This window comes from Lolium rigidum, chromosome 2 (assembly GCF_022539505.1).
Source record: "Lolium rigidum isolate FL_2022 chromosome 2, APGP_CSIRO_Lrig_0.1, whole genome shotgun sequence".
In the NCBI taxonomy this organism is placed as follows: domain Eukaryota; kingdom Viridiplantae; phylum Streptophyta; class Magnoliopsida; order Poales; family Poaceae; genus Lolium; species Lolium rigidum.
Window position 1 is genome coordinate 33,026,058 of NC_061509.1, and position 27,936 is coordinate 33,053,993.

Below are 27,936 nucleotides of genomic sequence, written 5' to 3' on the forward strand. Positions count from 1 at the left end.
AAAAATAAATCATATAACATCGTAGATGTGGTCTTATTTCTTGAACACATCTCTCCTTTGCATGGATCCATCGTGTCAGGGTTAGATTATCTTAGTGATATGAACAACCTCGTCAGTCTTCACCGATCTGCACGACATCATCGGAGTGTCACAAGTTGATGACCTCAGGGCACATCCAAAAGAGAGATAAGATCAACAAAGAAGCGGAACAAGAAGACGTTTTGTAGATGGGATGAATAGCGTAGCTACAAAACATGCACACCTTGAGTACATCGTCAACCTACAAAACTCTTGAGCTTAGACACAAGTGGCAAGTGGGAGAGATGGGGACGGGATCTATGGTTCATAGTGGAGACATGGGAGTGCTGCGACTTGTAGTGAAGATCCCATAAGTTTTTGTCACCTACGGCCGGCCGGCCCGTAAAGTGTTGTGTGTAGGTAAGATCCTAAGCCCGTTAAGAGCCCATGTAAGTCACTGTGCTCTTGCCAAAACCCTTCTTCCCCCAACCTCTTCTCCATCGATCGACACCACAGCAGTAACGCCGCCACGCCATGGCCGCCGTCGCCGCGAGGTCGCGCGCCGCCGCGTGGGCGCGTGTACTCTCCCACCATCACGTCGCCGCCGCATCCACCTCGCCGCCCCACCAAGTCAACAACCCGCGGATCCTACCCCCGCGCCGCCACCTCGCCTTCTCCTCTGCCTCCGCCTCCCCCGGCGGATTCGGCGGCGGGAGTAGACCCCCGCAGTCGCCGATGCAGAACGAGCGGGTGATCTACGAGCTTCTGGCGGAGGTGGAGCGGGAGCGGAAGCGGGACCAGGAGGACCGGAAGAAGAAGGGGGAGGAGGTGGACGAGGAGGCGGAGGCGGCCGAGGACTTCCTGGGCGTCAAGCCGCTCATCGAGAAGCTGGAGCGGCGGAAGGCTAAGGAGGCTCGCGTCCCCGACGACGCATTCTGGGAGCCAACCGACTCCGACAGCGACGAGGACGACGAGCGCTTCTCCGCCGACTCCGTCAGGCGCCGCGCAGATGAGTTCGACCGCAAGTGCAAGCGTCAATCCGAGCTCCTACGCTCATTCGCCGAGGCCGGTAATAATGATAGTACTAGCCCCTTTCCTTCCCATTTCGACCACATTTCTCTAGATTTGCCTAACAGCATGTGCGATGCTGCCGGACAGAGAACCTCGACGACGCTCACAAGCTGATGATGAAGATTGACAAGTTCGAGCAGCGCCATCTGGCTCTGCCCCTCGAGTACAGGGTCATTGGGGACATGATGAACCGCCTCAAGGATGCCACCGGGAAAGACCGCTTCATCCTCCTGCAGAAGCTCAACCGGGCTGTCAGGCTCATGGAGGTCAAGGAGGCGTATGACCCCAGCAACCCCGCCAACTTTGGCCTCATCCAGCACCAGCAGGTTGGCTCGCCAGACGACGTCATTGACAACGCGGGCTTCGACAAGGAGAAGCAGATGATCCAGGGGGCCATCGAGGACGACGAGGAGGAGTTCAACGAGGATAAGGAGAAGGATGATAGGCTCATCGAGCAGCTCAATTCAATTGAGAAGAAGATCGAGGACAAGTTGGCGGACCTCGATCATACGTTTGGTAAGAAGGGCAGGGTTTTGGAGGAGGAGATCAAGAATCTGGTGGAGGAGAGGAACTCCCTCACCGACAAGAAGAGGAGGCCTATGTACAGAAAAGTAAGTCATGTTTTTTTTATCACTGCAGTTTATCGAATTGCCATAGCAGCCACCATATAGCTGGGCTTCCCCTCAGCAATCTTCTTATTTTTGTTATTGGTATTGTGTGTACTAACACGTTGATCCTTACACACTTTCTAGGGTTTTGATGTGAAGGTCATTGATGTTAATCGGACGTGTAAAGTTACAAAGGTGAATGCTCTTCCAAACATTCATAAATAATTGTTATACATATTCCCTAAGATCCTATTCTGCATTGCTCTTCTCAGGGAGGCCAAATAGCAAAATACACGGCATTGCTGGCAACTGGAAACTACAATGGTGTTGTAGGTTTTGCAAAAGCTAAGGGGCCAACAGCCAAGATTGCAATACAGAGGGTAAGCATCTGCCCCTCTCTGAGACACATATATAACTTATGTTTGAGCGATTGAAACAAGTACCCCCTCTCATTCAATGGTTGTTTGTCCCCAGTTAGCATAAATATCAGTCTCAGATGCATTATCCATTCGACTGTTAGCTTGTTTCCTTTGTCCTTTTGGTTGTTCATGTGGTATGTCCATGTTTGCCTTGAGATGCGAGTGACTGAGCTGTGTGAGCATGCACAATTGTGTGTACACAGAGCTATTATAGGATTGATTGCGAAGCATCTGCATATGTCAAACATTTTAGAACTGTGAACCCAACTTGCTGAATATGTTCCTCTTTATATTCTTGTTAATGCAAGATGTGTTGCTAAATCTGGTAGACTGAAATGATATTTGCTCCTGTAAAAACAAATTTTGTTTGCATGGTATGGCCTATATGATAGTTATGTCTAGTGAAATTTCTCCAAAATAGTCATACTGAATTGTCAATCCTGGGTCTGTCCGTCTAACCAATGATTCTCATATACCGATAGGCTGAGTTACTACTTTTAGACTTCAGTGGATTTGAACACCTCAACTGAGTTGTTCAGCTCTTACATGAAACATTCAGCTCGACAGACTTATATGATTGTGTGAGCCTCCATATCTGTGGGTATGTAGGGGTACCATGCAGTTGATGGTGAAGCACGTGCACATTGTCTCTGTGAACTACTGAGTATGTTCATCTATATATTCTTGGGAACGAGCTCCTCTAACTTTGCTCTTGCTAAGTTAGTGTGCTACAGTACCCTGACTTGGTGTGTTATTTACCATTGGATCGTAAATGAATGGCTCAGATTTGACTGTACAGTACGTGAACAGTTCGAGACTACAGTGTTACAAATAGGGCTGATCCAGAGTGTGTTAGCTACAGTACAACGTCTACAGTTTTTTCATCTACAGTACATAATCTTGGCCTCTTGTTTTAGATCCAACGACTATGTTAGCCTAACTTTGCAAGAGCCAAGTTAGAGGAGCCTTCTTGTTGATGCTGCATGATGTGTTGCTAAATCTGTTAGACTGATATGGTCTTATAATTGGGTTTCATTTCCTTCCTCTTAAAACAAATCTTGTCAGTCCACTATGACCTTTAGGGTTGTTTATCTAGTGAAGTATCTCCAAAATATAGTCATACTTCCCTCTGAGTAATGCTTCCCTAGTATGCAGCTAGGTTAAATTACTTTTTGAATCTTAGATATAGGGAGTTAATACTTTCATGCTTCAGTAGGAATTCGACAGCTCAGTTGAAAAATTCAGCTCTCATATGAAACATGTTGTTCTGTTTCCAGGCCTACGAAAAGTGCTTCCAGAACCTGCACTACATGGAGCGGTACGAGGATCACACAATTGCTCATGCGATTCAGGCCAAATATGAGAAAACAAAGGTAAACCCACACACACACATGTTAGGGAACAAAATCTATCCTCCTCTTTACCACTTGTTCTATGACAGAACTTCTCTGACACGATCTCTGCCTGTTTGCATCTTAAGATCTACCTCTGGCCTGGGCCGATGAGAAGTGGGATGTGCGCTGCCGGAAGGACCGTCGAAACTGTGATGTACCTGGCTGGGTTCAGCAACGTCAAGTCGAAGGTGTGCTTCTGCTGTAGTACACACAGTTCCACCTATCACTCCATTTGCATCTGCAATGTGTTAACGTTGTGATTGTATTTTGCAGATCATTGGATCGAGAAGCCCACTTAACGTTATCAAGGCTCTCTTCATTGCCCTAAATGCCGTGCGTGTCTATTACCCAAAATATTTAGTTACAATGCTACTGCGACGACAATCCTTCTGCGACGATTTTCGTCCTATTTTGCTTATTGATTATTCATCATCTGTTTTATTAATGTATCTGCAGATTGAAACACCCAAGGATGTGGAGAAGAAGTTTGGGCGGACTGTTGTCGAGTCATACCTGTTGTAGTCAGAGTCGTCTCTTTGTTTTTTTTGGCGATCGGTCATGTCGGCTCTGCTAGATTTGGCGAGGGTAGACCAAAGGAAAGAGGCTGTGCCGGATCTGACCACGTGAGCTCTGTTTGTACTAGCTATTCCAGTTTTTTTGTTTGCCCCCTGACCGTTCCCTTATGATCGGTCGGGTACTGTAATTGTTGAAGCGATCCACAACAGATAGTAGGTGGTATTTATTCCCTATCTCTTTGGCAACATAACTTAGGGCACATCTGACAGATTCTGCCGTGTAATCCAGTTCTGAGATTACTTGCAAGGTTAAAATCATTTCATGGCTTGGTAGAAAGAAATAAAAAACACATCTTACGATATGTTGCTTTCGTTTGCCTGATTGGTTACAAGTCTACAGGGAAGTAATCTGCTGGAACAGATATTAGTAGGAATGGTAATCTGCTGGAACATATATTAGTAGGAATGGCAATGGGCACCGTTCCCCGTAAACCTATGGGAAATTCATCTATTAGAAGATGGGTATGGGGAACTTTTATCCCCGTTATCTAAAATGGGGATGGGGATTAGAAAGTCTCCTATCCCTGTTCCATGTTATCCTCTACTCTAGTTGTATATGCATATAAGTTGGTATACTTTTACATAAAATATATTTTAAAATTGTGTTTGGTGAGTATATTTCAATAGTATTAAACACGTGATACTAATTTGTTGTTATTTTACCAACTGCATATTCAAAATGTTTATTATTTTTGTGTGTAAAATTGAAGATCATGAAATTATGAAAAAATCATTTGAATTTCGCTTCTTGATGGGAACCCGATCCCCGCTCCGAACCCTATGGGGATGGGGATGGGGATGAGAAAAAAATCTTCCCAATTGTTAAATGAGGATAGGGATGAGAAGAAACTCCCCGGTGGGGAGCAGACCTATTGCCATCCCTAGATATTACTGCATAAACAATTATCTTTGCATCGTTTGGTAAAGAATGTTCATGCATAGTGATGGAGGCAGAAGGAAAGGGTGGAATCTACTGAGCATTCCAAACATGACGATGCATCTATGTAAGCGTTGCTACTGGTTGGCAACTTGGCATAGCAGACTATATATCTGTATATCACTTGTATTACATACATGCCCATTCATTCATTCAACTTGGACTTGCATTATGTAGGAGTTAAATAGCAAGGATAATCAATCACAGCACCAAAACGTGTACAACATATATGTGCGTGTTTAGTTACCTGGACCGAATTCCTGCACCACTGGCGCAGTGAGACGGGAGCCCATCTCGTTCCGGACGGGCCGCGTGCAGGTTTGTGCTGTTGTTTGGCAGCCTGGGCTGAAGCTTTTGGCCCAGCGAAAACGTGAGGCTCAGTTTGTTTGGTTTCATACGAGCCCAGTTTTAGCCTCACCTACTCACCTATCACAAAGCCACACACCGCCGTTTACCAGTTTCGGCATGTCGGCGATCACGAAAGCATACACCACCATGGCACCACTGGTCACGCCGGTCAAAACCATCACCACGTGGCTGACCACGAAGGCGAAGAGCACCATGACACCGTCGGTCACGCCGGTCACAAGCATGGACAAGTCGCCGACCACGAGACGAAGAGCACCATGACACAATCGGTCCCAAGCATGGGCACGTCGCCGACCACGAAGATCAAGACCACCATGTCATCGTCGTTCACGCCCGGTCACAGGCATCACCACGTCACCGACCACGAAGACGAAGACCACCATGGCACCGCCGGTCACGCCGGTCACGAGCATCACCACTTTTGTACATTCCATATAAAATGTTGTTTTTCACGAAAACTTGTGTACGAACATACAATTTACAATGTACACCATAAATTTTCTGTCAGAATTTTTAAACATTTTTAAAATTGTTTTAAAATTATTTTTCATAATGGGTGCAAATGCTCCTATGACCAAAACGTCTCCTCCGGGTACAAGATTGCATCATAGGTTTATGAGGAGAGAGAATTCACTTTACAAATATCAAGAGGAGAGACAAATCGCTTCCCAGTTTTGTACGCGGTTTCCTTTTATGATTCGTGATCCCCGATTAATGTACATATATGTACAAAGCTCAATTGGGGTACCATGGTGCATGGGCACCATGCATCATGATTATATGATTACACCATGAGTGTCAGATTGCATCATAGGTGGTGTACGAGGAGAGAGAATTCACTTTCAAAATATCAAGAGAGAGAGAATGCACTTTCCAATTATCAAAAGAAGAGACAAATCACTTCCTAGTTTAGTATACATGTTTTCTTTTATGATCCGTGATGCCCAACACCATGGTGCACCAGTTAATTTACCTAAATAGTAAACTCAATTGGAGCACCATCCATCATGACCGTACAATTACATCATGGGTGCCAGATTGCATCATAGATGTATGAGAAGAGAGAATTTACTATCCAAATATCAAGAGGAGAGAGAATGCACTTTTCAATTATCAAAAGAAGAGACAAATCACTTCTCAGTTTAGTATGCATGTTTCCTTTCATGATTCATGGTGCCCTGGCGACCCTGGTCGTGAGCGATGTGCTGGTGGTGGAACGGGAGGAGGATGGCTCAGAGGCAACCGAGGAGCCACCTGCTAGAGATTCCGCCTCTAGGGGGAGTGGGCTCCATGGACGCAAGCTGACCCTCCGAGAAGGTCTCGTGTCGACCGACAAGGAGTCATCGACCGCGCTGGGAAAAGGACGCCTCGCCCAATGCCCCTTTTACTTCATTAGCGCGGTGATGCGAGACGCCCGGGAACACTGCACCCACTTTTAGAAACTCCACTTGGGGTTCTATTTGCCTCACGGAAGTTGTGTCACTACTTTGAGGCACACCGCGCTACCGTGGTGACCAAGTTCTCGCTCGAGCGCGTGCTTCGGAACCGCAAGACCACTGTTCAGAGTGTGGAATAGAGCTGTCGGGTTTTGGCCTGCACATCACCAGCACCAATGCCACCAAGAGTGGTGCCCTTACCGACTTCGTCGCCGAGTGGACACCCACAACATTGGCAGAGGAAGAGGAGGGCCAACCGACCGACCTCCCCGGGAATACCGATTCGGACGACTGGGTCATGTACTTTGATGGATCATTCAGGCACCAACGACACGGAGGGCCTGGTCAGAACTGCGACGCTTGTCAATTCCACGCCAAAAACATCTTTCGGCTAGCTCAGGCGCTTCAAACCATCCCATTTCGTTGTCGTTCGCGGTCTGAGGGCTGGATATCATCGGATCCTTCCCTCGCACTGTCGGAATAAAGTGTTGGCTTCTAATTTGCTAGATTATGAGCTAACCATCATCTGTTCAATTGAAGATTGATTAGAAAGGGCGAGAAATTTAAAGTATATTTTTGACAGACAGCAAAATGGTATGTCTGCTCTCAGAACAACATATACAAAAGTACCAATAATATCCTACCATACAGAGTTAAACAACAACTTCTGGTCATATATGGTAATAAATTTATATTGTGTAATTCAGTGAAGCGTATTCATCTTTTGGGATTCTGCGAGCACGTAATCTACATCCAATTTGCTTCCAAAACCAAAATTGAAGTGACAAAAAAATGAATTGTAATGACAAGAAAGAGAAAGGGGAAAATAAAAACGGTATCAAGTTCTAAACTCAAGACCAGACTGCAAGCTGATGCAGTGCTTGAGTGACTAATGGAAGAGAATAAAAAGGAGAAAAGGAATTAAATAATCTGTGTGCGAAGAAAAATCAGTTAGTTTTCTTGGACGAGTCGTCCTCCGAGGAAGTGTTGTTGTTATTGTCGTCGTTGCTGCTATCTTTACTTTCACTATTATTGTCAAGGTCGGGAACTATTGCTGCCGCCGGTTCGACGTGAGCCAGCCGAGCGGCACCAATGACTTGCTCGGGGAGTTCGTCGTACGTGTTTGCCTGCACACATGATTTCCAATGCAAACATTGACATCAAGGCATGCTTTTATTTTATTTTCTTCAACATTAGCATTGCAAGATTGTGCAGTATTCTTCGTTTCCAGAGTAAACAGAAGTTCAGTAGACATGTGTGCCCACTTACCTGTATTAGGAACGCCATGTCAACTACTAATGTTGTGACTACACCAAATACCAAGCCCAAAACCCCATTGGCTACGGCAGAAGAACCGATGTCAACATCGACCTGCAGAAACAACCGATCCATCAAGACGCGTTGTCTTATCAAATGGAAAATAATAATGATGATGATGAACTTCCGTTGGTAGTCGATGTTCTGGACCAAAACTCTGCAGGTCAAACTACTGCTGTGAATGACAGATAATATAATACCACATGACTTACTTCCAAGTACCCCGAACCACGCACGTAGCTGCAATCGACGGCCTTTCCCAGTAAACAAGGGGTACTTCCGACACTCTGCCGCACTATCCAAGAGCCCTGAATTTTTGTTTGTTGGGTCAAAGCGAAGCTTAAGTGTACAAAAAGTATTTGCAGCCTGCTTGTTTTGTTTGGAAAAACAGACCTTCGGAACGGCTGGTATAAGCTTCAATCTGCTATTGCGGAATTCATCGTCGCCATCGAAGAAACGTTGCAGCAATGATCCTTTTTTCAAGGTACTTGTGACGAAGTACATCACTATGCTGTAATGAGTTGATCCAGGAATCTGCAATACAATATTAACTTCACAAAAAATGTTTGCTTTCGGAGAAAGTTTGCTAGAAGTGTTCAAACACATGAACCGTATTAAAATAAAGTCTGTTTAGAATAACTCACCTGTATGTTGGCAACAAATGTGTGCATCCCTTTCTCAGCAGCAACCTACAGAGCCAGTAACATGAGTACATGACCAATGAAAGTATAGACAAAGACTCAGTTTTATTCTTTTTCACTTCACATAGAAACAAGCAGGAAGTTCCAAACGGTTTTCTTCTGATAGTCAGATTCAAGATGTTAATGAGATATTTTGAAAATAATAATTATAAAAACGAAATGCAAGATACAAGAATAAGATAAGAGCTAAGAAATTTTCTGGTAAATTATCATGTTTACCTGAGCAACACAACCTTTCTGCCTACCGACATTATCCATACGCTTGGTGTCCTTAAACCAGTCAATCGCCGCAAGCTCCATGAGATAACTTGGTGCAGGTATCTGTAAACTTAATGTGAGTGTGTTGAAGTTCTGTATCTAATATGCTTTATAGTGCATAAACTGGAAGATCTTAGACCTTTGATTTATCAGTAGGGAAGTTCTTGCTGCGAACTTTAAAGAGTGTGCTGTCGGGTACTGTCCAACAGTTGCGGCTTTTCTCGTCTGGGTCACGATGAAGGATGCCCGAAAAGCAAGACAAATCAATTTTTTCTGGAGGTTCTTCTGCCACGGCAAAGCTATCACCGTTAGACAACAATAAATAACATCTATCCTGAGAACTTATAGCAGACATGATTTGTTAGAGGGAACCAAACCTGTATGCTTAGCATCATTGTCAGATTTGTTGGAGTCTTCCTGTACAACAATTTTGATAAAGGTTTAATATGAAGAGAAAACATGTACTACTTGTACGCGGTAAATTCATCATGAACAGGTTGTTCTCAGGATATGTAACCTCTATATTAGCTTCAGGAACTTGATAGTCCTCATCCTCATCTGACTCTTCATCGATAATTGACATGCTTTTATTATCTTTTTGCCCTCCATGTGCTGCTTTAATCTTGGCTTCAATTTCTTGGCGCCTCTGGTCTTTCGGCATTGATGGATCAACCATGTTTTCCATCACAGGAATCCTTGGAGTTATATGGCATTCATCTGTCTGTGAGAAGTACTCACGCAGCCCTGGCGGCAAGTGTAAATTAGAGCCATAAGTACCACAATGAATTGGTGAAATATGTTCAAGTTGACAACAGTTAGGACATAAGGGAAAGGCTATTCAGTACCAGCGACACAGTTCTGTATCTGCAGCAAAGAATGATACTGAAAGGAAGGAGAGTAGTTGAGGAACCATCCTTTCAGATCAATCTGCATCAGGTGTTGAACTTGAGTGCGTGGTCGTCCATTGCGACACTTGAGAGGAGAAATCTTGAACCCTCCGCCTGAACTAGTAGGAAGTTCAGAAAATGAAAAGGAACTCAAGTTAATTTTGTTTATTTGAAGCATCTCGTCCTCTTAGGTAAATCAAGGATATCAGGTGGTTAGAAGTAGACATACTTTCGATAAAAGCCCTTACATATCCTCGTTGGCGGCCACAGTTTGGATGTTCGATAGATCGAAACAGCACAACTGTACGTGTAAAACCAAAACATACATTGTTGATCAGAAGATGCTACAAACAGAAAAGGTGTCGGGGCAGGAACATGAAGAATTCAAGAATTTACCATAGCTTCCATCATCATTGCGCCGCCAGTAACGGACGTAGCAAAGATCCCTAGGCCAGACAAACCTGCATGTTCATGTAGGATGGAATAATGAGAAGTTTCAGTCCGACAGACAATAAAAAATGCTACCAGTAGGATGTTTTTGACATGCTAGAAATGTATTACGGACAGTAAGAACTTGTTCACATGTGAGAATGTGGTTACATTGGACACCAGTGCAGCTGCAACTTGTGATAGAGTATCGCGGTGTGGCCATCAACCTCTTCGACTAAACTGCCGTAGCGAAAGCTACAGTCCCACCTATGATAGAGAAAATGTCAGCCCCAACATCGGTATTTGGAACAAAACAGAGTTAAAAGGCCAGACGCTTACTCATATCTCGTTACGTCCATGCTCATCACCAGCCCAAAAATGGCTTCGCATGTGGCTTCCACTACGCCGACAGCCCTCATAGCTCGGCTACAGCTTCGTGCCTACACAGGGCAAAAAAAAGGTATAAGTCTTTGTCAGATTCAAAATTTAAGGCATTATCCAGTAACTCTCCAGCAGTTAAGATTGCAGCCAGGACATACAAGGTAATCGACTTCCAGAAGTTCTTCGAAGATGCGAAGTCCTGCCAATGACAGAGAAGTAAGAAACTCCACATACAGGGGTACATGACATAAGGAGAAGGAACTTGGACTTGCCATTTTGGCATCTAAGTAGCCGCCAGTTCTTTTTCGAGAAAGATTGAGCGGGGTCACTCTGACTTGACAAACCAATATCAGGCTCATTTGTCCAGTCATGTATCGATTCAGGGGGACCTAGCACCAGGAAGACATGGTAAGACATGGAGAATTTCTGTAGCATGCAAGGATGAAAATGCAACTTGTGAATCAGTGCTCTGCCTTACTCAGGTAGTCGATGTAACTTCTTACCATTTCCTATGGTTGTCCTACGAGTCAAAGTGGGCCTCTCCTCTTCGTCTTCAGCCCTAGAGTTGTTAAATTTCTAGTTAATTCAGAGAAATAACTAGGTATAAGCTAAAAGATGGAATGTCACATACGCGCTGTCGTGATCTGAGAATGAAAACTGCCCTCCAAGTTCCGCATCGAAGTCCATTGAAGCAAAGGCCTTGCGGTTTTTAGCTGTCATAGTGTCCTGCTGCTGCAAGAATGTAGAGATGTGACATTTGACAAAAAAAACAACATGGAGAATTTGCCATCACTTTTTACGAAATTCAACACACAATCCAGATTATTTGAGCTAGTCCACCCACTAGGATTTATTGGTACATCAATACTTTCCTATTATTTAATTGTCAAATAATATGATTATTTCACGATCAAACATAGGAATAAATGTGAAACAAATGCATCATAAAATTTGAGCATTTTCAGATCTGTTACTTGGTTGTGTATTGTACAAGTTCCATTCAAACGAAACCTTACTGCACCTGATCGATGATCTGCTCTATCTTCTTTTTCCAAGCCAGCGCATCTTCAATATCATATGCACCCATCTGAGAATTGAATTTAGTTATGACATAAATCTCAATGAAACGAAGAACAAAGTGATACTGTTGAAAGGATCTCAACTTCAGAACATACCGTGATTTGGTGCTCTTTTTCTTTCTTGTTGTAAACACACAGAACATAAATCATCTGACAAAGATTGAAAGGAGAGATGGGAACAGAAAAGCAAATATGAGAAAATGTAAAAAAGCAAGAACATTACATTTATGATTTTAGACTGTGCAGAAATAAGCTATATATAACATTACAAAACTTAGCTATTCTCTTTCCCAAAATGAAATGAACATTTTAATGTTTGTGAAGCGGTGAACACTTGAATAAATAAGCTGAAGTATTATTTAGAAATGTCGGAATGAAATGAACACTGTCATAATCAAAATGATGACAAATCTGGATCGAACTACCGATAAATCAAGAAATTGTCATTTCATATAAAAAAACATCTATTAGGATCTTGCCGTAGGATGCAGTAACATGTACAGTTGGACACCCGGCCTCATTGAGAACATTCAAACGGCAACATTAAGAAATCCAAACAATAGATATTGAAAAGGAGCAGTAAGGAAAATTGTGTTGTCGGAAAAGGGGATAAGAGTAGACTCACTTGCCCATGATGGGTTTTCAGTCCTCTATCCTCCACCCTGCAATTGCCGTCGATTAGCAGCGACTTTAGCGGCACCTGCATGTACATATTTCTTAAGAAGGCCTATAAAATCTTGTGTCCTACTGAAATTCAGGCATTGTCAATTCTTGGAATCTCATTAGGACTGATAACCTCATCATTTTTATCAGAAACAACATGAATGCATGCAGGTAAAAAAAACAATTTCTTTTGTGTGGGAGGAACACAAAGCTTACAGTTGTATTGATTTTTTTTTTTCACAATTAATTGACATTTGTAGAATGAAATTATGAGGTGGTTGGCATCCACAAGAATTGCAATTTGGGCAGCAAAATTCAAGTTTGCATGATCCGTATTAGCAACAGAACAATGTGTCCCTTGGGAAAATGCACAACTCTATGGAGTAGATCAAACCATAGCAGCAAACGAAAATTTCTCATAGATTTCAAACTTTCTGCCGCATTTGATGGAATGAATGATATACGTACCACGCTGTCCTTGGGTTTCTTCTTGTAGTAGGCCAGCAGCTTGCTCTCGAGCACAAAGTACCTGGTATGGAAAAACGACCTTCCGATCTTCCTGCGCCCGTAGCGCACCATCCACCCCTCGTGCTGCACCGCGTTGGCGGCGGCCTCCCGGACGGCAGCCAAAGCGTCCGCCTTGGTGGTGCTCGCGGCCGCCGCCTCCCTGACGGCGGCCATGGTGGCGTTCTTGGTGAGCTCGCCGCTCCGGGACACGGCCATGGTAGCGTTCTTGGTGAGCTCGCCGCTCCGGGACGCGGCGGCCGCCAGGGCGTCGCCCGCCCGCTGCGCGAAGGTCTTGGTGGGGAGCGGCTGATCGGCGGTCTTGGCGGTTGTGGAGGAGGTGGTGGTGGAGGCGGCCGCAGCTGCCGCCGCCGCGGTAGCGGTGGCGGTGGCGTCCCGCCTCGAGGCCGACGAGCTGAGCATTGTCGCGGCACCGGGACGGACGGATGGATCGCGGCGGAGCACGTCGGTGGGCGGGGTCAACTGGGGTTGGAATCCATGGGCGCACGCGGGAGTGAAGGTGGATCAATGAATGGGTGGAGGGAATGGGAGGAGCGCGCGCGGCGACGGGGGAGGAAGAGCCGAAGAGGGGTGGCTGGGCGAGAGACCCGCGCGCGGTTGGGTTTGCGTGTTGTGGTGATGGAGAGACGACAGGAGAGGAGGGACAAGTGGAACTTGGTTTTACTTTCTTCATTCATTCAAAAATGTTTCTGTTTTATTTACGTGCGTCTCTATCTCTATATAACAAGTACAGTACAAGGCTACCTAATCCTTGTTACTTTCAAGCCAAGTTTATTTATTTAACTTTAATCATGTTCATAGAAAAACAACCAACATCCATGATATCCAAACAATAAATATGAATGTATTTCATGATAGATTCACCATTATTTTGTTTGATATCATAGGTGTTAATATTCTTTTCGAGTACACCCCATTTAAGGACGTCTTTTACCAACACAAGGACCGGCCGGCGGAGCTAGCATGTATTGCTTGGTGTCAAATGACACTAATGAATTTGTACAAACCACTTTGTAAATGAAGCAATGCTCTTCAAAATACAAAATGACACCGGTAGATTCAGAAGAATGACACCAGTGAACTTTTTTCCTGCCTTCGCCCCTCCCTTTCTTCCGTACCTGCTCACTTATATGGTGGATGTGTAATAGGCGGCTTCCCTCCGGTTAGTGTAATATAAGGGTATTTCCAGTGGCTGACGCATTTCGGCCAACAAAAGTGACTGTGTGCTTCCGTTTGCGTCGGATCGTGGACACGAAATTGGGCTCCTTGACTCGATTGACCGTTTGCGTCTGAGGGTGCTCCCAGCGGCCGAATGCATTTCACATTTTGTAGGCATTTTTTTCATTGATAGTGGCAGAGCAGTAGGCATCCGACCTCCAGGTTGTGGGTGCGGTCGAACTTATCGAAGCCCGCGTCGAGGTAGATCTTGCCTTCCCTGTCGAGCAGGACCTTGACGGGCCACCGACATTGGCCGCAGCTGGCTTCTCGTAGGTTCACGGCGAACGACCCCCAGCCGGAGAGAAACTCCGCGAGCTTGTCTGGGAGTTTCTTTCAGCCATGGGGGTCCTTGGTTATGTGGAAGGCGAACTCGAAGTCCATGGCGTGGGGGCACTCACACTTCGGAGAGGAGGGAGAGCGTGCGGGCGATGTCGAACGTGCAGATCCAGTTTTTGGTTCGTGAGACAATTTCCAACGAACGTGACCACCGATACATGGTTTGAGGGGCATTGCCAAAACTCGCCTTTTTCATGTTTTCTGCCCATTTTCATGGGCTATAGTGCACAATGTTTGGTTCCAGTGACAATTTCTACCAATCGCGACCACATATATATGGTTTGAGTGGAGTCGCCAAAAGTCCAATTTTTGCATGTTTTCTGTCTATTTTCATTAGTTATAGCACAAATTTTTCGGTTCCCAAGAAGATTCCAACGATCATGAGAACCGATACATGGTTTGAAAGGCTTCACAAAAACTCGTATTTTTCATGTTTTCTGCCTCCACTTTCATGATCTTTTGCTCAAAATTTTAAGTTCTTGGGACGATTTCCAGCGACCGTGACCACTGATACATGGTTTGAGGGGCATCGCCACAACTCACCTTTTTCATGTTTTCTGCCCATTTTTGTAGGATATAGCGCAATTTTTAGTTTTTGAGACAATTTCTACTAATCGTGACCACACATGTATGCTTTGAGTGGTGTCACCAAAAATAGTATTTTTCATGTTTTCTGCCCATTTTCATGAGCTATAGCGTACATTTTTAGATTCCCGAGGCATTACGAAAACTCGTGTTTTTCATGTTTTATGCCACCATTTTCGTGGGCTATAGCTCACGGTTTTAAGTTCTTGGATGATTTCCAGCGACGGTGACCACCGATACAAGGTTACGGGTGTCGCTAAAACTCGTCTTTTTTCATGTTTTTTTTGCCAATTTACGTGGGCTATATAGCGCAATTTTTGGTTTTCGGGACAATTTCTACCGAACATGATCACAGATATATGGTTTGTGTGGCGTTGCCAAAAGTAGTATTTTTGCATGTTTTCTGCCATATTCATCAGCTATATAGAGCACATTTTTCAGTTCCTAGGACGATTTTCAACGACCGTGCCAACCGATACATGGTTTGAGAGGCTTCACGAAAACTCGTATTTTTCATGTTTTCTGCCTCCATTTTCATGGGCTATAGCTCACATTTTCTAGTTCTCGGGACAATTTCTAGCGATGGTGACCACCGATACAATTAGTCGGATGTCACCAAAACTCGCCTTTTTGATGTTTTCTGCCCATTTTCATTTGCTATAGCGCACAAATTATTGTCAACGAGACAATTTCCAACGAACATGACCACCGAGACATGGTTTGACGGGCATCGCGAAAGCTCGCTTTTTCATGTTTTCTGCCCATGTTCGTGGGCTATAGAGCACAATTTTCGGTTCCCGGGACAATTTGTACCGATCGTGACAACACATATATGGTTTGGGTGGCATCGCCAAAAGTAGTATTTTTGCATGTTTTCTGCCTATTTTCATGAGCTATAGCACGCATTTATAAGTTACCGGGACAATTTCTAGCGATGGTGACCACCGATACAAGGTTAGCCGGATGTCGCCAAAACTCGCATTTTTCATGTTTTATGCCCATTTTCATTGGCTATAACGCAATTTTTTTTGTCCTCGAGACAATTTCCAGCGAACGTGACCACCGAGAGATGGTTTTAGGGGCATCGCTAAAACTCGCTTTTTCATGTTTAGTGTCCATTTTCGTGGGCTATTGAGCACAATTTTCGGTTCTCGGGACAATTTGTACCGATCGTGACCACACATATATGGTTTGGGTGGCATTGCCAAAAGTAGTATTTTTGCAATTTGTACCGATCGTGACCACACATATATGTTTTCTGCCCATTTTCATGAGCTATAGCGCACATTTTTTGGGGTTCCTAGGACGACTTCTAATGACCGTGATAACCGATACATGTTTTGAGAGGCTTCACGAAAACTCATGTTTTCATGTGTTCTCCTTCCATTTTGATGGGCTATATCTAACAGTTTTAAGTTCTCGGGACGATTTCCAGCAATGGTGACCACCAATGAAAGGTTAGACGGATATCACCAAAACACGTCTTTTTCTTGTTTTCTGCCCATTTTCGTGGGCTATAGTGCAATTTTTTTTGGTTCCTGAGACAATTTCCAACCAACGTGACCACAGATACATGGTATAAGGGGCAACGCCAAAACTCGCATTTTTCATGTTTTCTGCCCATTTTCGTGGGTAATAGCGCACAGTTTTTGGTTCTAGTGATAATTTCTATCAATCGCGACCACATATATATGGTTTGAGTAGCATCGCCAAAAGTCGCATTTTTGCATGTTTTCTGTCCCATTTTTATGAGTTATAGCACACATTGTTTGGTTCCCAAGACGATTTCCAACGATCATGACAATCGATACATGGTTTTAGAGGCTTCACAAAAACTCATGTTTTTCATGTTTTCTGCCTCCATTTTCATGTGCTATAGCTCAAAACTTTAAATTCTTAGGACGATTTCCAGTGACCGTGACAACTGATACATGGTTTGATGGGCATCGCCACAACTCACCTTTTTCATGTTTTCTGCCCATTTTTGTGGGATATAGTCCACGGTTTTTAGGTCACGGGATGATTTCAATGCCCTGTGACCCCTGGTACACGACTCTGGCGGCATCATCAAAACTCGCGATTTCGAGCATTTCTGGCTGTTTTCGTGGGCTATAGTTCACGTTTTCGGTTCCCACGAGGATTTCGATGCCCCGTGACCCCCAGTACACGACTCTGGCAGCATCGTCGAAACTCGCGATTTCGCGCATTTCTGGCCGTTTTCGTGGGCTATAGTCCACGGTTTTCAGGTCACGGGATGATTTCAATGCCCTGTAACCCCTGGTACACGACTCTAGCGGCATCATCAAAACTCGTGATTTCAAGCATTTACGCTGTTTTCGTGGGCTATAGTCCATGATTTCTGGTCCCGGGCGGATTTCGATGCCCCGTGACCCCCGGTACATGACTCTAGCGGCATCGTCAAAACTCATGATCTCGAGCATTTCTGGCCGTTTTCGTGGCCTATAGTCCACGGTTTTCGGGTCCCGGGAGGATTTCGATGCCCTGTGACCCCCGGTACACGACTCTAGCGGCATCATTAAACCTCGTGATTTCAAGCATTTCTGGCGTTTCGTGGGCTATAGTCCACGTTTTCGGGTCCGGGAGGATTTCGATGCCCGTGACCCACGGTACACGACTACGGCGGCATCGTCAAAACTCGCGATTTCGAGCATTTCGGCTGTTTTCGTGGGCTATAGTGCACGTTTTCGGTTCCCACGAGGATTTCGATGCCCCGTGACCCCCGGTACACGACTCTAGCGGCATTGTCAAAACTCGTGATTTCGAGCATTTCGGCCGTTTTCGTCGGCTATGGTCCACGGTTTCGGGTCCCGGGAGGATTTCGTTGCCCCGTGACCCACGGTACACGACTCTAGCGGCATCATCAAAACTCGTGATTTCGAGCATTTCTGGCTGTTTTCGTGGGCTACAGTCCACGTTTTCGGGTCCCGGGAGGATTTCGATCCCACGTGACCCCCGGTACACGACTCTAGCGGCATCGTCAAAACTAGTGATCGAGCATTTTTGGCTGTTTTCGTCGGAGTCCACGGTTTCGGGTCCCGGGAGGATTTCGATGCCCCGTGACCCCCGGTACACGAGTCCTCCGGCATCGTCGAAATTCATGATTTCGCGCATTTCTGGCCGTTTTCGTGGGCTATAGTCCACGATTTTCAGGTCACAGGATGATTTCAATTCCCTGTGATCCCTGGTACATGACTCTAGCGGCATCATCAAAACTCGTGATTTCAAGCATTTCTGGCCGTTTTCGTGGGCTATAGACCACGATTTCGGGTCCCGGGAGGATTTCGATGCCCCGTGACCCCCGGTACATGATCGTAGCGGCATCGTCAAAACTCATGATCTCGAGCATTTCGGCCATTTTCGTGGGCTATAGTCCACGGTTTTCGGATCCCGGAGAATTTCGATGCCCAGTGACTCCCGGTACACGACTCTAGCGGCATCATTAAAACTCGTGATTTCAAGCATTTCGCCGTTTCGTGGGCTATAGTCCACGTTTCGGATCTGGGAGGATTTCGATGCCCCGTGACCCACGGTACACGACTCTTGCGGCATCGTCAAAACTCGCGATTTCGAGCATTTCTGCTATAGCCCACGAAAACGGCCAGAAATGCTCGAAATCACGAGTTTTGACGATGCCGCTAGAGTCGTGTACCGGGGGTCACGGGGCATCGAAATCCTCGTGGGAACCGAAAACGTGGACTATAGCCCACGAAAACAGCCAAAAATGCTCGAAATCGCGAGTTTTGATGATGCCGCCAGAGTCGTGTACCAGGGGTCACAGGGCATTGAAATCATCCCGTGACCTAAAAACCGTGGACTATAGCCCACGAAAACGGCCAGAAATGTGCGAAATCGCGAATTTCGACGATGCCGCCAGACTCGTGTACCGGGGGGTCACGGGGCATCGAAATCCTCCCGGGACCCGAAACCGTGGACTCCGACGAAAACAGCCAGAAATGCTCGAAATCACAAGTTTTGACGATGTCGCTAGAGTCGTGTACCGTGGGTCACGGGGCATCGAAATCATCCCGGGACCCGAAACCATGGACCATAGCTGACGAAAACGGCCAGAAATGCTCGAAATCACGAGTTTTGACAATGCCGCTAGAGTCGTGTACCGGGGGTCACGGGGCATCGAAATCCTCGTGAGAACCGAAAACCTGCACTATAGCCCACAAAAACAGCCAGAAATGCTCGAAATCGCGAGTTTTGACGATGCCGCCAGAGTCGTGTACCGTGGGTCACGGGGCATCGAAATCCTCCCGGGACCCGAAAACGTGGACTATAGCCCAAGAAAACGGCCAGAAATGCTTGAAATCACGAGTTTTAATGATGCCGCTAGAGTCGTGTACCGGGGGTCACAGGGCATCGAAATCCTCTCGGGACCCGAAAATCATTTCTGGCCCACGAAAATGGCTAGAAATGCTCGAAATCACGAGTTTTGACGATGCCGCTAGAGTCGTGTACCGGGGGTCACGGGGCATCAAAATCCTCGTGGGAACCGAAAACATGGACTATAGCCCACGAAAACAGCCGTAAATGCTCGAAATCGCGAGTTTTGATGATGCCGCCGAGTCGTGTACCGGGGTCACAGGGCATTGAAATCATCCCGTGACCTAAAAACCGTGGACTATAGCCCACGAAATGGCCGAAATGTGCGAAATCGCGACTTCGACGATGCCGCCGGACTCGTGTACCGGGGTCACGGGGCATCGAAATCCTCCCGGTCCCGAAACCGTGGACTCCGACGAAAACAGCCGGAAATGCTCGAAATCACGAGTTTTGACGATGCCGATAGAGTCGTGTACCGGGGGTCACGTGGCATCGAAATCCTCCGGGATCCGAAAACGTGGACTGTAGCCCACGAAAACAGCCGTAAATGCTCGAAATCACGAGTTTTGATGATGCCGCTAGAGTCGTGTACCGTGGGTCATGGGGCATCGAAATCCTCCCGGGACCCGAAACCGTGGACCATAGCTGACGAAAACGGCCAGAAATGCTCGAAATCACGAGTTTTGACAATGCCGCTAGAGTCGTGTACCGGGGGTCACGGGGCATCGAAATCCTCGTGGGAACCGAAAACGTGCACTATAGCCCACGAAAACAGCCAGAAATGCTCGAAATCGCGAGTTTTGACGATGCCGCCGAGTCGTGTACCTTGGGTCACGGGGCATCGAAATCCTCCCGAGACCCAAAAACGTGGACTATAGCCCACGAAAACGGCCAGAAATGCTTAAAATCACGAGTTTTAATGATGCCGCTAGAGTCGTGTACCGGGGGTCACATGGCATCGAAATCCTCCCGGGACCCGAAATCGTGGAGTATAGCCCACGAAAACGACCAAAAATGCTTGAAATCACGAGTTTTGATGATGCCGCTAGAGTCATGTACCAGGGATCACAGGGCATTGAAATCATCCCGTGACCTGAAAACCGTGGACTATAGCCCACGAAAACGGCCAGAAATGCGCGAAATCGCGAATTTCGACGATGCCGCCAGACTCGTGTACCGGGGGTCACGGGGCATCGAAATCCTCTCGGGACCCGAAAATCATTTCCGGCCCACGAAAATGGCTAGAAATGCTCGAAATCACGAGTTTTGACGATGCCGCTAGAGTCGTGTACCGGGGTCACGGGGCATCAAAATCCTCGTGGGAACCGAAAACATGGACTATAGCCCACGAAAACAGACGAAATGCTCGAAATCGCGAGTTTTGATGATGCCGCCGCAGTCGTGTACCAGGGGTCACAGGGCATTGAAATCATCCCGTGACCTAAAAACCGTGGACTATAGCCCACGAAAATGGCCAGAAATGTGCGAAATTGCGAATTTCGACGATGCCGCCAGACTCGTGTACCGGGGGTCACGGGGCATCGAAATCCTCCCGGGTCCCGAAACCGTGGACTTCGACGAAAACAGCCAGAAATGCTCGAAATCACGAGTTTTGACGATGCCGATAGAGTCGTGTACCGGGGGTCACGTGGCATCGAAATCCTCCCGGGACCCGAAAACGTGGACTGTAGCCCACGAAAACAGCCAGAAATGCTCGAAATCACGAGTTTTGATGATGCCGCTAGAGTCGTGTACCGTGGGTCATGGGGCATCGAAATCCTCCCGGGACCCGAAACCGTGGACCATAGCTGACGAAAACGGCCAGAAATGCTCGAAATCACGAGTTTTGACAATGCCGCTAGAGTCGTGTACCGGGGGTCACGGGGCATCGAAATCCTCGTGGGAACCAAAAACGTGCACTATAGCCCATGAAAACAGCCAGAAATGCTCGAAATCGCGAGTTTTGACGATGCCGCCAGAGTCGTGTACCTTGGGTCACGGGGCATTGAAATCCTCCCGAGACCCAAAAACGTGGACTATAGCCCACGAAAACGGCCAGAAATGCTTAAAATCACGAGTTTTAATGATGCCGCTAGAGTCGTGTACCGGGGGGTCACAGGGCATCGAAATCCTCCTGGGACCCGAAATCGTGGACTATAGCCCACGAAAACGGCCAAAAATGCTTGAAATCACGAGTTTTGATGATGCCGCTAGAGTCATGTACCAGGGATCACAGGGCATTGAAATCATCCCGTGACCTGAAAACCGTGGACTATAGCCCACGAAAACGGCCAGAAATGCGCGAAATCGCGAATTTCGACGATGCTGCCAGACTCGTGTACCGGGGGTCACGGCGCATCGAAATCCTCCCGGGACCCGAAAATCATTTCTGGCCCACGAAAATGGCTAGAAATGCTCGAAATCACGAGTTTTGACGATGCCGCTAGAGTCGTGTACCGGGGGTCACGGGGCATCAAAATCCTCGTGGGAAACGAAAACATGGACTATAGCCCACGAAAACAGCCAGAAATGCTCGAAATCGCGAGTTTTGATGATGCCGCCAGAGTCGTGTACCAGGGGTCACAGGGCATTGAAATCATCCCGTGACCTAAAAACCGTGGACTATAGCCCACGAAAATGGCCGAAATGTGCGAAATTGCGAATTTCGACGATGCCGCCGGAGTCGTGTACCGGGGGTCACGGGGCATCGAAATCCTCCCGGGTCCCGAAACCGTGGACTCCGACGAAAACAGCCAGAAATGCTCGAAATCACGAGTTTTGACGATGCCGATAGAGTCGTGTACCGGGGGTCACGTGGCATCGAAATCCTCCCGGGACCCGAAAACGTGGACTGTAGCCCACGAAAACAGCCAGAAATGCTCGAAATCACGAGTTTTGATGATGCCGCTAGAGTCGTGTACCGTGGGTCATGGGGCATCGAAATCCTCCGGGGACCGAAACCGTGGACCATAGCCGACGAAAACGGCCAGAAATGCTCGAAATCACGAGTTTTGACAATGCCGCTAGAGTCGTGTACCGGGGTCACGGGGCATCGAAATCCTCGTGGGAACCGAAAACGTGCACTATAGCCCACGAAAACAGCCGTAAATGCTCGAAATCGCGAGTTTTGACGATGCCGCCGAGTCGTGTACCTTGGGTCACGGGGCATCGAAATCCTCCCGAGACCCGAAACGTGGACTATAGCCCACGAAAACGGCCAGAAATGCTCGAAATCACGAGTTTTGACAATGCCGCTAGAGTCGTCACGGGGCATCGAAATCCTCGTGGGAACCGAAACGTGCACTATAGCCCACGAAAACAGCCGGAAATGCTCGAAATCGCGAGTTTTGACGATGCCGCCGAGTCGTGTACCTTGGGTCACGGGGCATTGAAATCCTCCCGAGACCCAAAAACGTGGACTATAGCCCACGAAAACGGCCAGAAATGCTTAAAATCACGAGTTTTAATGATGCCGCTAGAGTCGTGTACCGGGGGGTCACAGGGCATCGAAATCCTCCCGGGACCCGAAATCGTGGACTATAGCCCACGAAAACGGCCAAAAATGCTTGAAATCACGAGTTTTGATGATGCCGCTAGAGTCATGTACCAGGGATCACAGGGCATTGAAATCATCCCGTGACCTGAAAACCGTGGACTATAGCCCACGAAAACGAGCCGAAATGCGCGAAATCGCGAATTTCGACGATGCTGCCAGACTCGTGTACCGGGGGTCACGGCGCATCGAAATCCTCCCGGGACCCGAAAATCATTTCTGGCCCACGAAAATGGCTAGAAATGCTCGAAATCACGAGTTTTGACGATGCCGCTAGAGTCGTGTACCGGGGGTCACGGGGCATCAAAATCCTCGTGGGAACCGAAAACATGGACTATAGCCCACGAAAACAGCCAGAAATGCTCGAAATCGCGAGTTTTGATGATGCCGCCAGAGTCATGTACCAGGGGTCACAGGGCATTGAAATCATCCCGTGACCTAAAAACCGTGGACTATAGCCCACGAAAATGGCCAGAAATGTGCGAAATTGCGAATTTCGACGATGCCGCCAGACTCGTGTACCGGGGTCACGGGGCATCGAAATCCTCCCGGGTCCCGAAACCGTGGACTTCGACGAAAACAGCCGGAAATGCTCGAAATCACGAGTTTTGACGATGCCGATAGAGTCGTGTACCGGGGTCACGTGGCATCGAAATCCTCCGCGGACCCGAAACGTGGATCGTAGCCCACGAAAACAGCGAGAAATGCTCGAAATCACGAGTTTTGATGATGCCGCTAGAGTCGTGTACCGTGGGTCATGGGGCATCGAAATCCTCCGGGACCCGAAACCGTGGACCATAGCCGACGAAACGGCCGGAAATGCTCGAAATCACGAGTTTTGACAATGCCGCTAGAGTCGTGTACCGGGGGTCACGGGGCATCGAAATCCTCGTGGGAACCGAAAACGTGCACTATAGCCCATGAAAACAGCCAGAAATGCTCGAAATCGCGAGTTTTGACGATGCCGCCAGAGTCGTGTACCTTGGGTCACGGGGCATTGAAATCCTCCCGAGACCCAAAAACGTGGACTATAGCCCACGAAAACGGCCAGAAATGCTTAAAATCACGAGTTTTAATGATGCCGCTAGAGTCGTGTACCGGGGGTCACGAGGCATCGAAATCCTCCCGGGACCCGAAATCGTGGACTATAGCCCACGAAAACGGCCAAAAATGCTTGAAATCACGAGTTTTGATGATGCTTCTAGAGTCATGTACCAGGGATCACAGGGCATTGAAATCATCCCGTGACCTGAAAACCGTGGACTATAGCCCACGAAAACGGCCAGAAATGCGCGAAATCGCGAATTTCGACGATGCTGCCAGACTCGTGTACCGGGGGTCACGGCGCATCGAAATCCTCCCGGGACCCGAAAATCATTTCTGGCCCACGAAAATGGCTAGAAATGCTCGAAATCACGAGTTTTGACGATGCCGCTAGAGTCGTGTACCGGGGGTCACGGGGCATCAAAATCCTCGTGGGAACCGAAAACATGGACTATAGCCCACGAAAACAGCCAGAAATGCTCGAAATCGCGAGTTTTGATGATGCCGCCGACTCGTGTACCGGGGGTCACAGGGCATTGAAATCATCCCGTGACCTAAAAACCATGGACTATAGCCCACGAAAATGGCCAGAAATGTGCGAAATTGCGAATTTCGACGATGCCGCCAGACTCGTGTACCGGGGGTCACGGGGCATCGAAATCCTCCCGGGTCCCGAAACCGTGGACTCCGACGAAAACAGCCAGAAATGCTCGAAATCACGAGTTTTGACGATGCCGATAGAGTCGTGTACCGGGGGTCACGTGGCATCGAAATCCTCCGGGACCCGAAACGTGGATCGTAGCCCACGAAAACAGCCAGAAATGCTCGAAATCACGAGTTTTGATGATGCCGCTAGAGTCGTGTACCGTGGGTCATGGGGCATCGAAATCCTCCGGGGACCCGAAACCGTGGACCATAGCTGACGAAAACGGCCAGAAATGCTCGAAATCACGAGTTTTGACAATGCCGCTAGAGTCGTGTACCGGGGGTCACGGGGCATCGAAATCCTCGTGGGAACCGAAAACGTGCACTATAGCCCACGAAAACAGCCAGAAATGCTCGAAATCGCGAGTTTTGACGATGCCGCCAGAGTCGTGTACCTTGGGTCACGGGGCATCGAAATCCTCCCGAGACCCGAAAACGTGGACTATAGCCCACGAAAACGGCCAGAAATGCTCGAAATCACGAGTTTTGACAATGCCGCTAGAGTCGTGTACCGGGGGTCACGGGGCATCGAAATCCTCGTGGGAACCGAAAACGTGCACTATAGCCCACGAAAACAGCCAGAAATGCTCGAAATCGCGAGTTTTGACGATGCCGCCAGAGTCGTGTACCTTGGGTCACGGGGCATTGAAATCCTCCCGAGACCCAAAAACGTGGACTATAGCCCACGAAAACGGCCAGAAATGCTTAAAATCACGAGTTTTAATGATGCCGCTAGAGTCGTGTACTGGGGGTCACGGGGCATCGAAATCCTCCCGGGACCCGAAATCGTGGACTATAGCCCACGAAAACGACCAAAAATGCTTGAAATCACGAGTTTTGATGATGCCGCTAGAGTCGTGTACCGGGGATCACGGGGCATTGAAATCATCCCGTGACCTGAAAACCGTGGACTATAGCCCACGAAAACGGCCAGAAATGCGCGAAATCGCGAATTTCGACGATGCTTTGCCGGACTCGTGTACTGGGGTCACGGCGCATCGAAATCCTCCCGGGACCGAAAATCATTTCGGCCCACGAAAATGGCTAGAAATGCTCGAAATCACGAGTTTTGACGATGCCGCTAGAGTCGTGTACCGGGGTCACGGGGCATCAAAATCCTCGTGGGAACCGAAAACATGGACTATAGCCCACGAAAACAGCCGAAATGCTCGAAATCGCGAGTTTTGATGATGCCGCCAGAGTCATGTACCAGGGGTCACAGGGCATTGAAATCATCCCGTGACCTAAAAACCGTGGACTATAGCCCACGAAAATGGCCAGAAATGTGCGAAATTGCGAATTTCGACGATGCCGCCAGACTCGTGTACCGGGGGTCACGGGGCATCGAAATCCTCCGGGTCCCGAAACCGTGGACTTCGACGAAAACAGCCGGAAATGCTCGAAATCACGAGTTTTGACGATGCCGATAGAGTCGTGTACCGGGGGTCACGTGGCATCGAAATCCTCCGGGACCGAAAACGTGGATCGTAGCCCACGAAAACAGCCGGAAATGCTCGAAATCACGAGTTTTGATGATGCCGCTAGAGTCGTGTACCGTGGGTCATGGGGCATCGAAATCCTCCGGGACCCGAAACCGTGGACCATAGCCGACGAAAACGGCCAGAAATGCTCGAAATCACGAGTTTTGACAATGCCGCTAGAGTCGTGTACCGGGGTCACGGGGCATCGAAATCCTCGTGGGAACCGAAAACGTGCACTATAGCCCATGAAAACAGCCGAAATGCTCGAAATCGCGAGTTTTGACGATGCCGCCGAGTCGTGTACCTTGGGTCACGGGGCATTGAAATCCTCCCGAGACCCAAAAACGTGGACTATAGCCCACGAAAACGGCCAGAAATGCTTAAAATCACGAGTTTTAATGATGCCGCTAGAGTCGTGTACCGGGGGTCACGGGGCATCGAAATCCTCCCGGGACCCGAAATCGTGGACTATAGCCCACGAAAACGGCCAAAAATGCTTGAAATCACGAGTTTTGATGATGCCGCTAGAGTCATGTACCAGGGATCACAGGGCATTGAAATCATCCCGTGACCTGAAAACCGTGGACTATAGCCCACGAAAACGGCCAGAAATGCGCGAAATCGCGAATTTCGACGATCTTGCCGGACTCGTGTACGGGGTCACGGCGCATCGAAATCCTCCGGGACCCGAAAATCATTTCTGGCCCACGAAAATGGCTAGAAATGCTCGAAATCACGAGTTTTGACGATGCCGCTAGAGTCGTGTACCGGGGTCACGGGGCATCAAAATCCTCGTGGGAAACGAAAACATGGACTATAGCCCACGAAAACAGCCGAAATGCTCGAAATCGCGAGTTTTGATGATGCCGCCGAGTCGTGTACCGGGGTCACGGGGCATTGAAATCATCCCGTGACCTAAAAGCTGTGGACTATAGCCCACGAAAATGGCCAGAAATGTGCGAAATTGCGAATTTCGACGATGCCGCCAGACTCGTGTACCGGGGGTCACGGGGCATCGAAATCCTCCCGGGTCCCGAAGCCGTGGACTCCGACGAAAACAGCCAGAAATGCTCGAAATCACGAGTTTTGACGATGCCGATAGAGTCGTGTACCGGGGGTCACGTGGCATCGAAATCCTCCGGGACCCGAAACGTGGGCTGTAGCCCACGAAAACAGCCAGAAATGCTCGAAATCACGAGTTTTGATGATGCCGCTAGAGTCGTGTACCGTGGGTCATGGGGCATCGAAATCCTCCGGGACCCGAAACCGTGGACCATAGGCGGCGAAAACGGCCAGAAATGCTCGAAATCACGAGTTTTGACAATGCCGCTAGAGTCGTGTACCGGGGTCACGGGGCATCGAAATCCTCGTGGGAACCGAAAACGTGCACTATAGCCCACGAAAACAGCCGGAAATGCTCGAAATCGCGAGTTTTGACGATGCCGCCGAGTCGTGTACCTTGGGTCACGGGGCATTGAAATCCTCCCGAGACCCAAAAACGTGGACTATAGCCCACGAAAACGGCCAGAAATGCTTAAAATCACGAGTTTTAATGATGCCGCTAGAGTCGTGTACCGGGGGTCACGGGGCATCGAAA

General features: G+C 47.8%; 2 protein-coding genes across 5 annotated transcripts; one reads left to right on the forward strand and one right to left on the reverse strand.

The window, feature by feature from the left end:
* The first annotated feature begins 552 nt into the window (after positions 1 to 552).
* LOC124686207 lies at positions 553 to 4,387 on the forward strand. The gene is made up of 8 exons (XM_047220195.1): positions 553 to 1,087; positions 1,177 to 1,700; positions 1,842 to 1,892; positions 1,970 to 2,077; positions 3,394 to 3,489; positions 3,597 to 3,698; positions 3,784 to 3,843; positions 3,967 to 4,387. Exons 1-8 carry the CDS (start codon positions 553 to 555, stop codon positions 4,030 to 4,032), a joined length of 1,542 nt encoding a protein of 513 aa, XP_047076151.1. The 3' UTR covers positions 4,033 to 4,387.
* A 3,282-nt stretch (positions 4,388 to 7,669) lies between these two features.
* On the reverse strand, positions 7,670 to 13,469 carry LOC124686208 (protein ENHANCED DISEASE RESISTANCE 2-like). Of its 4 annotated transcripts, XM_047220196.1 has the most exons (23): positions 13,435 to 13,469; positions 13,011 to 13,311; positions 12,505 to 12,579; positions 11,976 to 12,029; positions 11,822 to 11,887; positions 11,432 to 11,529; positions 11,304 to 11,359; positions 11,073 to 11,189; positions 10,959 to 10,999; positions 10,759 to 10,859; positions 10,591 to 10,686; positions 10,387 to 10,451; positions 10,220 to 10,291; positions 9,949 to 10,104; positions 9,621 to 9,847; positions 9,481 to 9,520; positions 9,243 to 9,388; positions 9,065 to 9,166; positions 8,789 to 8,833; positions 8,538 to 8,678; positions 8,357 to 8,452; positions 8,097 to 8,198; positions 7,670 to 7,954 (listed from the first exon to the last, which is right to left on the reverse strand). In XM_047220196.1, exons 1-23 carry the CDS (start codon positions 13,467 to 13,469, stop codon positions 7,775 to 7,777), a joined length of 2,412 nt encoding a protein of 803 aa, XP_047076152.1. In that variant the 3' UTR covers positions 7,670 to 7,774. The 4 variants fall into 4 exon arrangements, with proteins under 4 accessions (XP_047076152.1, XP_047076154.1, XP_047076155.1 ...); XM_047220198.1 differs by lacking the exon at positions 13,435 to 13,469 and having other exon boundaries at positions 11,936 to 11,989; positions 13,011 to 13,121; XM_047220199.1 differs by lacking the exon at positions 13,435 to 13,469 and having other exon boundaries at positions 11,432 to 11,526; positions 13,011 to 13,121.
* Positions 13,470 to 27,936: the final 14,467 nt, after the last annotated feature.

Coding starts and splice junctions, on each gene's coding strand:
- LOC124686208 (XM_047220196.1), bottom strand. CDS start 13,469: ATGCTCAGCTCGTCGGCCTCGAGGCGGGACGCCAC. Junction 12,030..12,504: donor TGAAAACCCATCATGGGCAA/GTGAGTCTACTC, acceptor AATCTTTGTCAG/ATGATTTATGTTCTGTGTGT. Junction 10,687..10,758: donor ATGGACGTAACGAGATATGA/GTAAGCGTCTGG, acceptor TCTCTATCATAG/GTGGGACTGTAGCTTTCGCT.
- LOC124686207 (XM_047220195.1), top strand. CDS start 553: ATGGCCGCCGTCGCCGCGAGGTCGCGCGCCGCCGCGTGGGCGCGTGTA. Junction 1,701..1,841: donor GGAGGCCTATGTACAGAAAA/GTAAGTCATGTT, acceptor CACACTTTCTAG/GGTTTTGATGTGAAGGTCAT. Junction 3,844..3,966: donor TCTTCATTGCCCTAAATGCC/GTGCGTGTCTAT, acceptor ATGTATCTGCAG/ATTGAAACACCCAAGGATGT.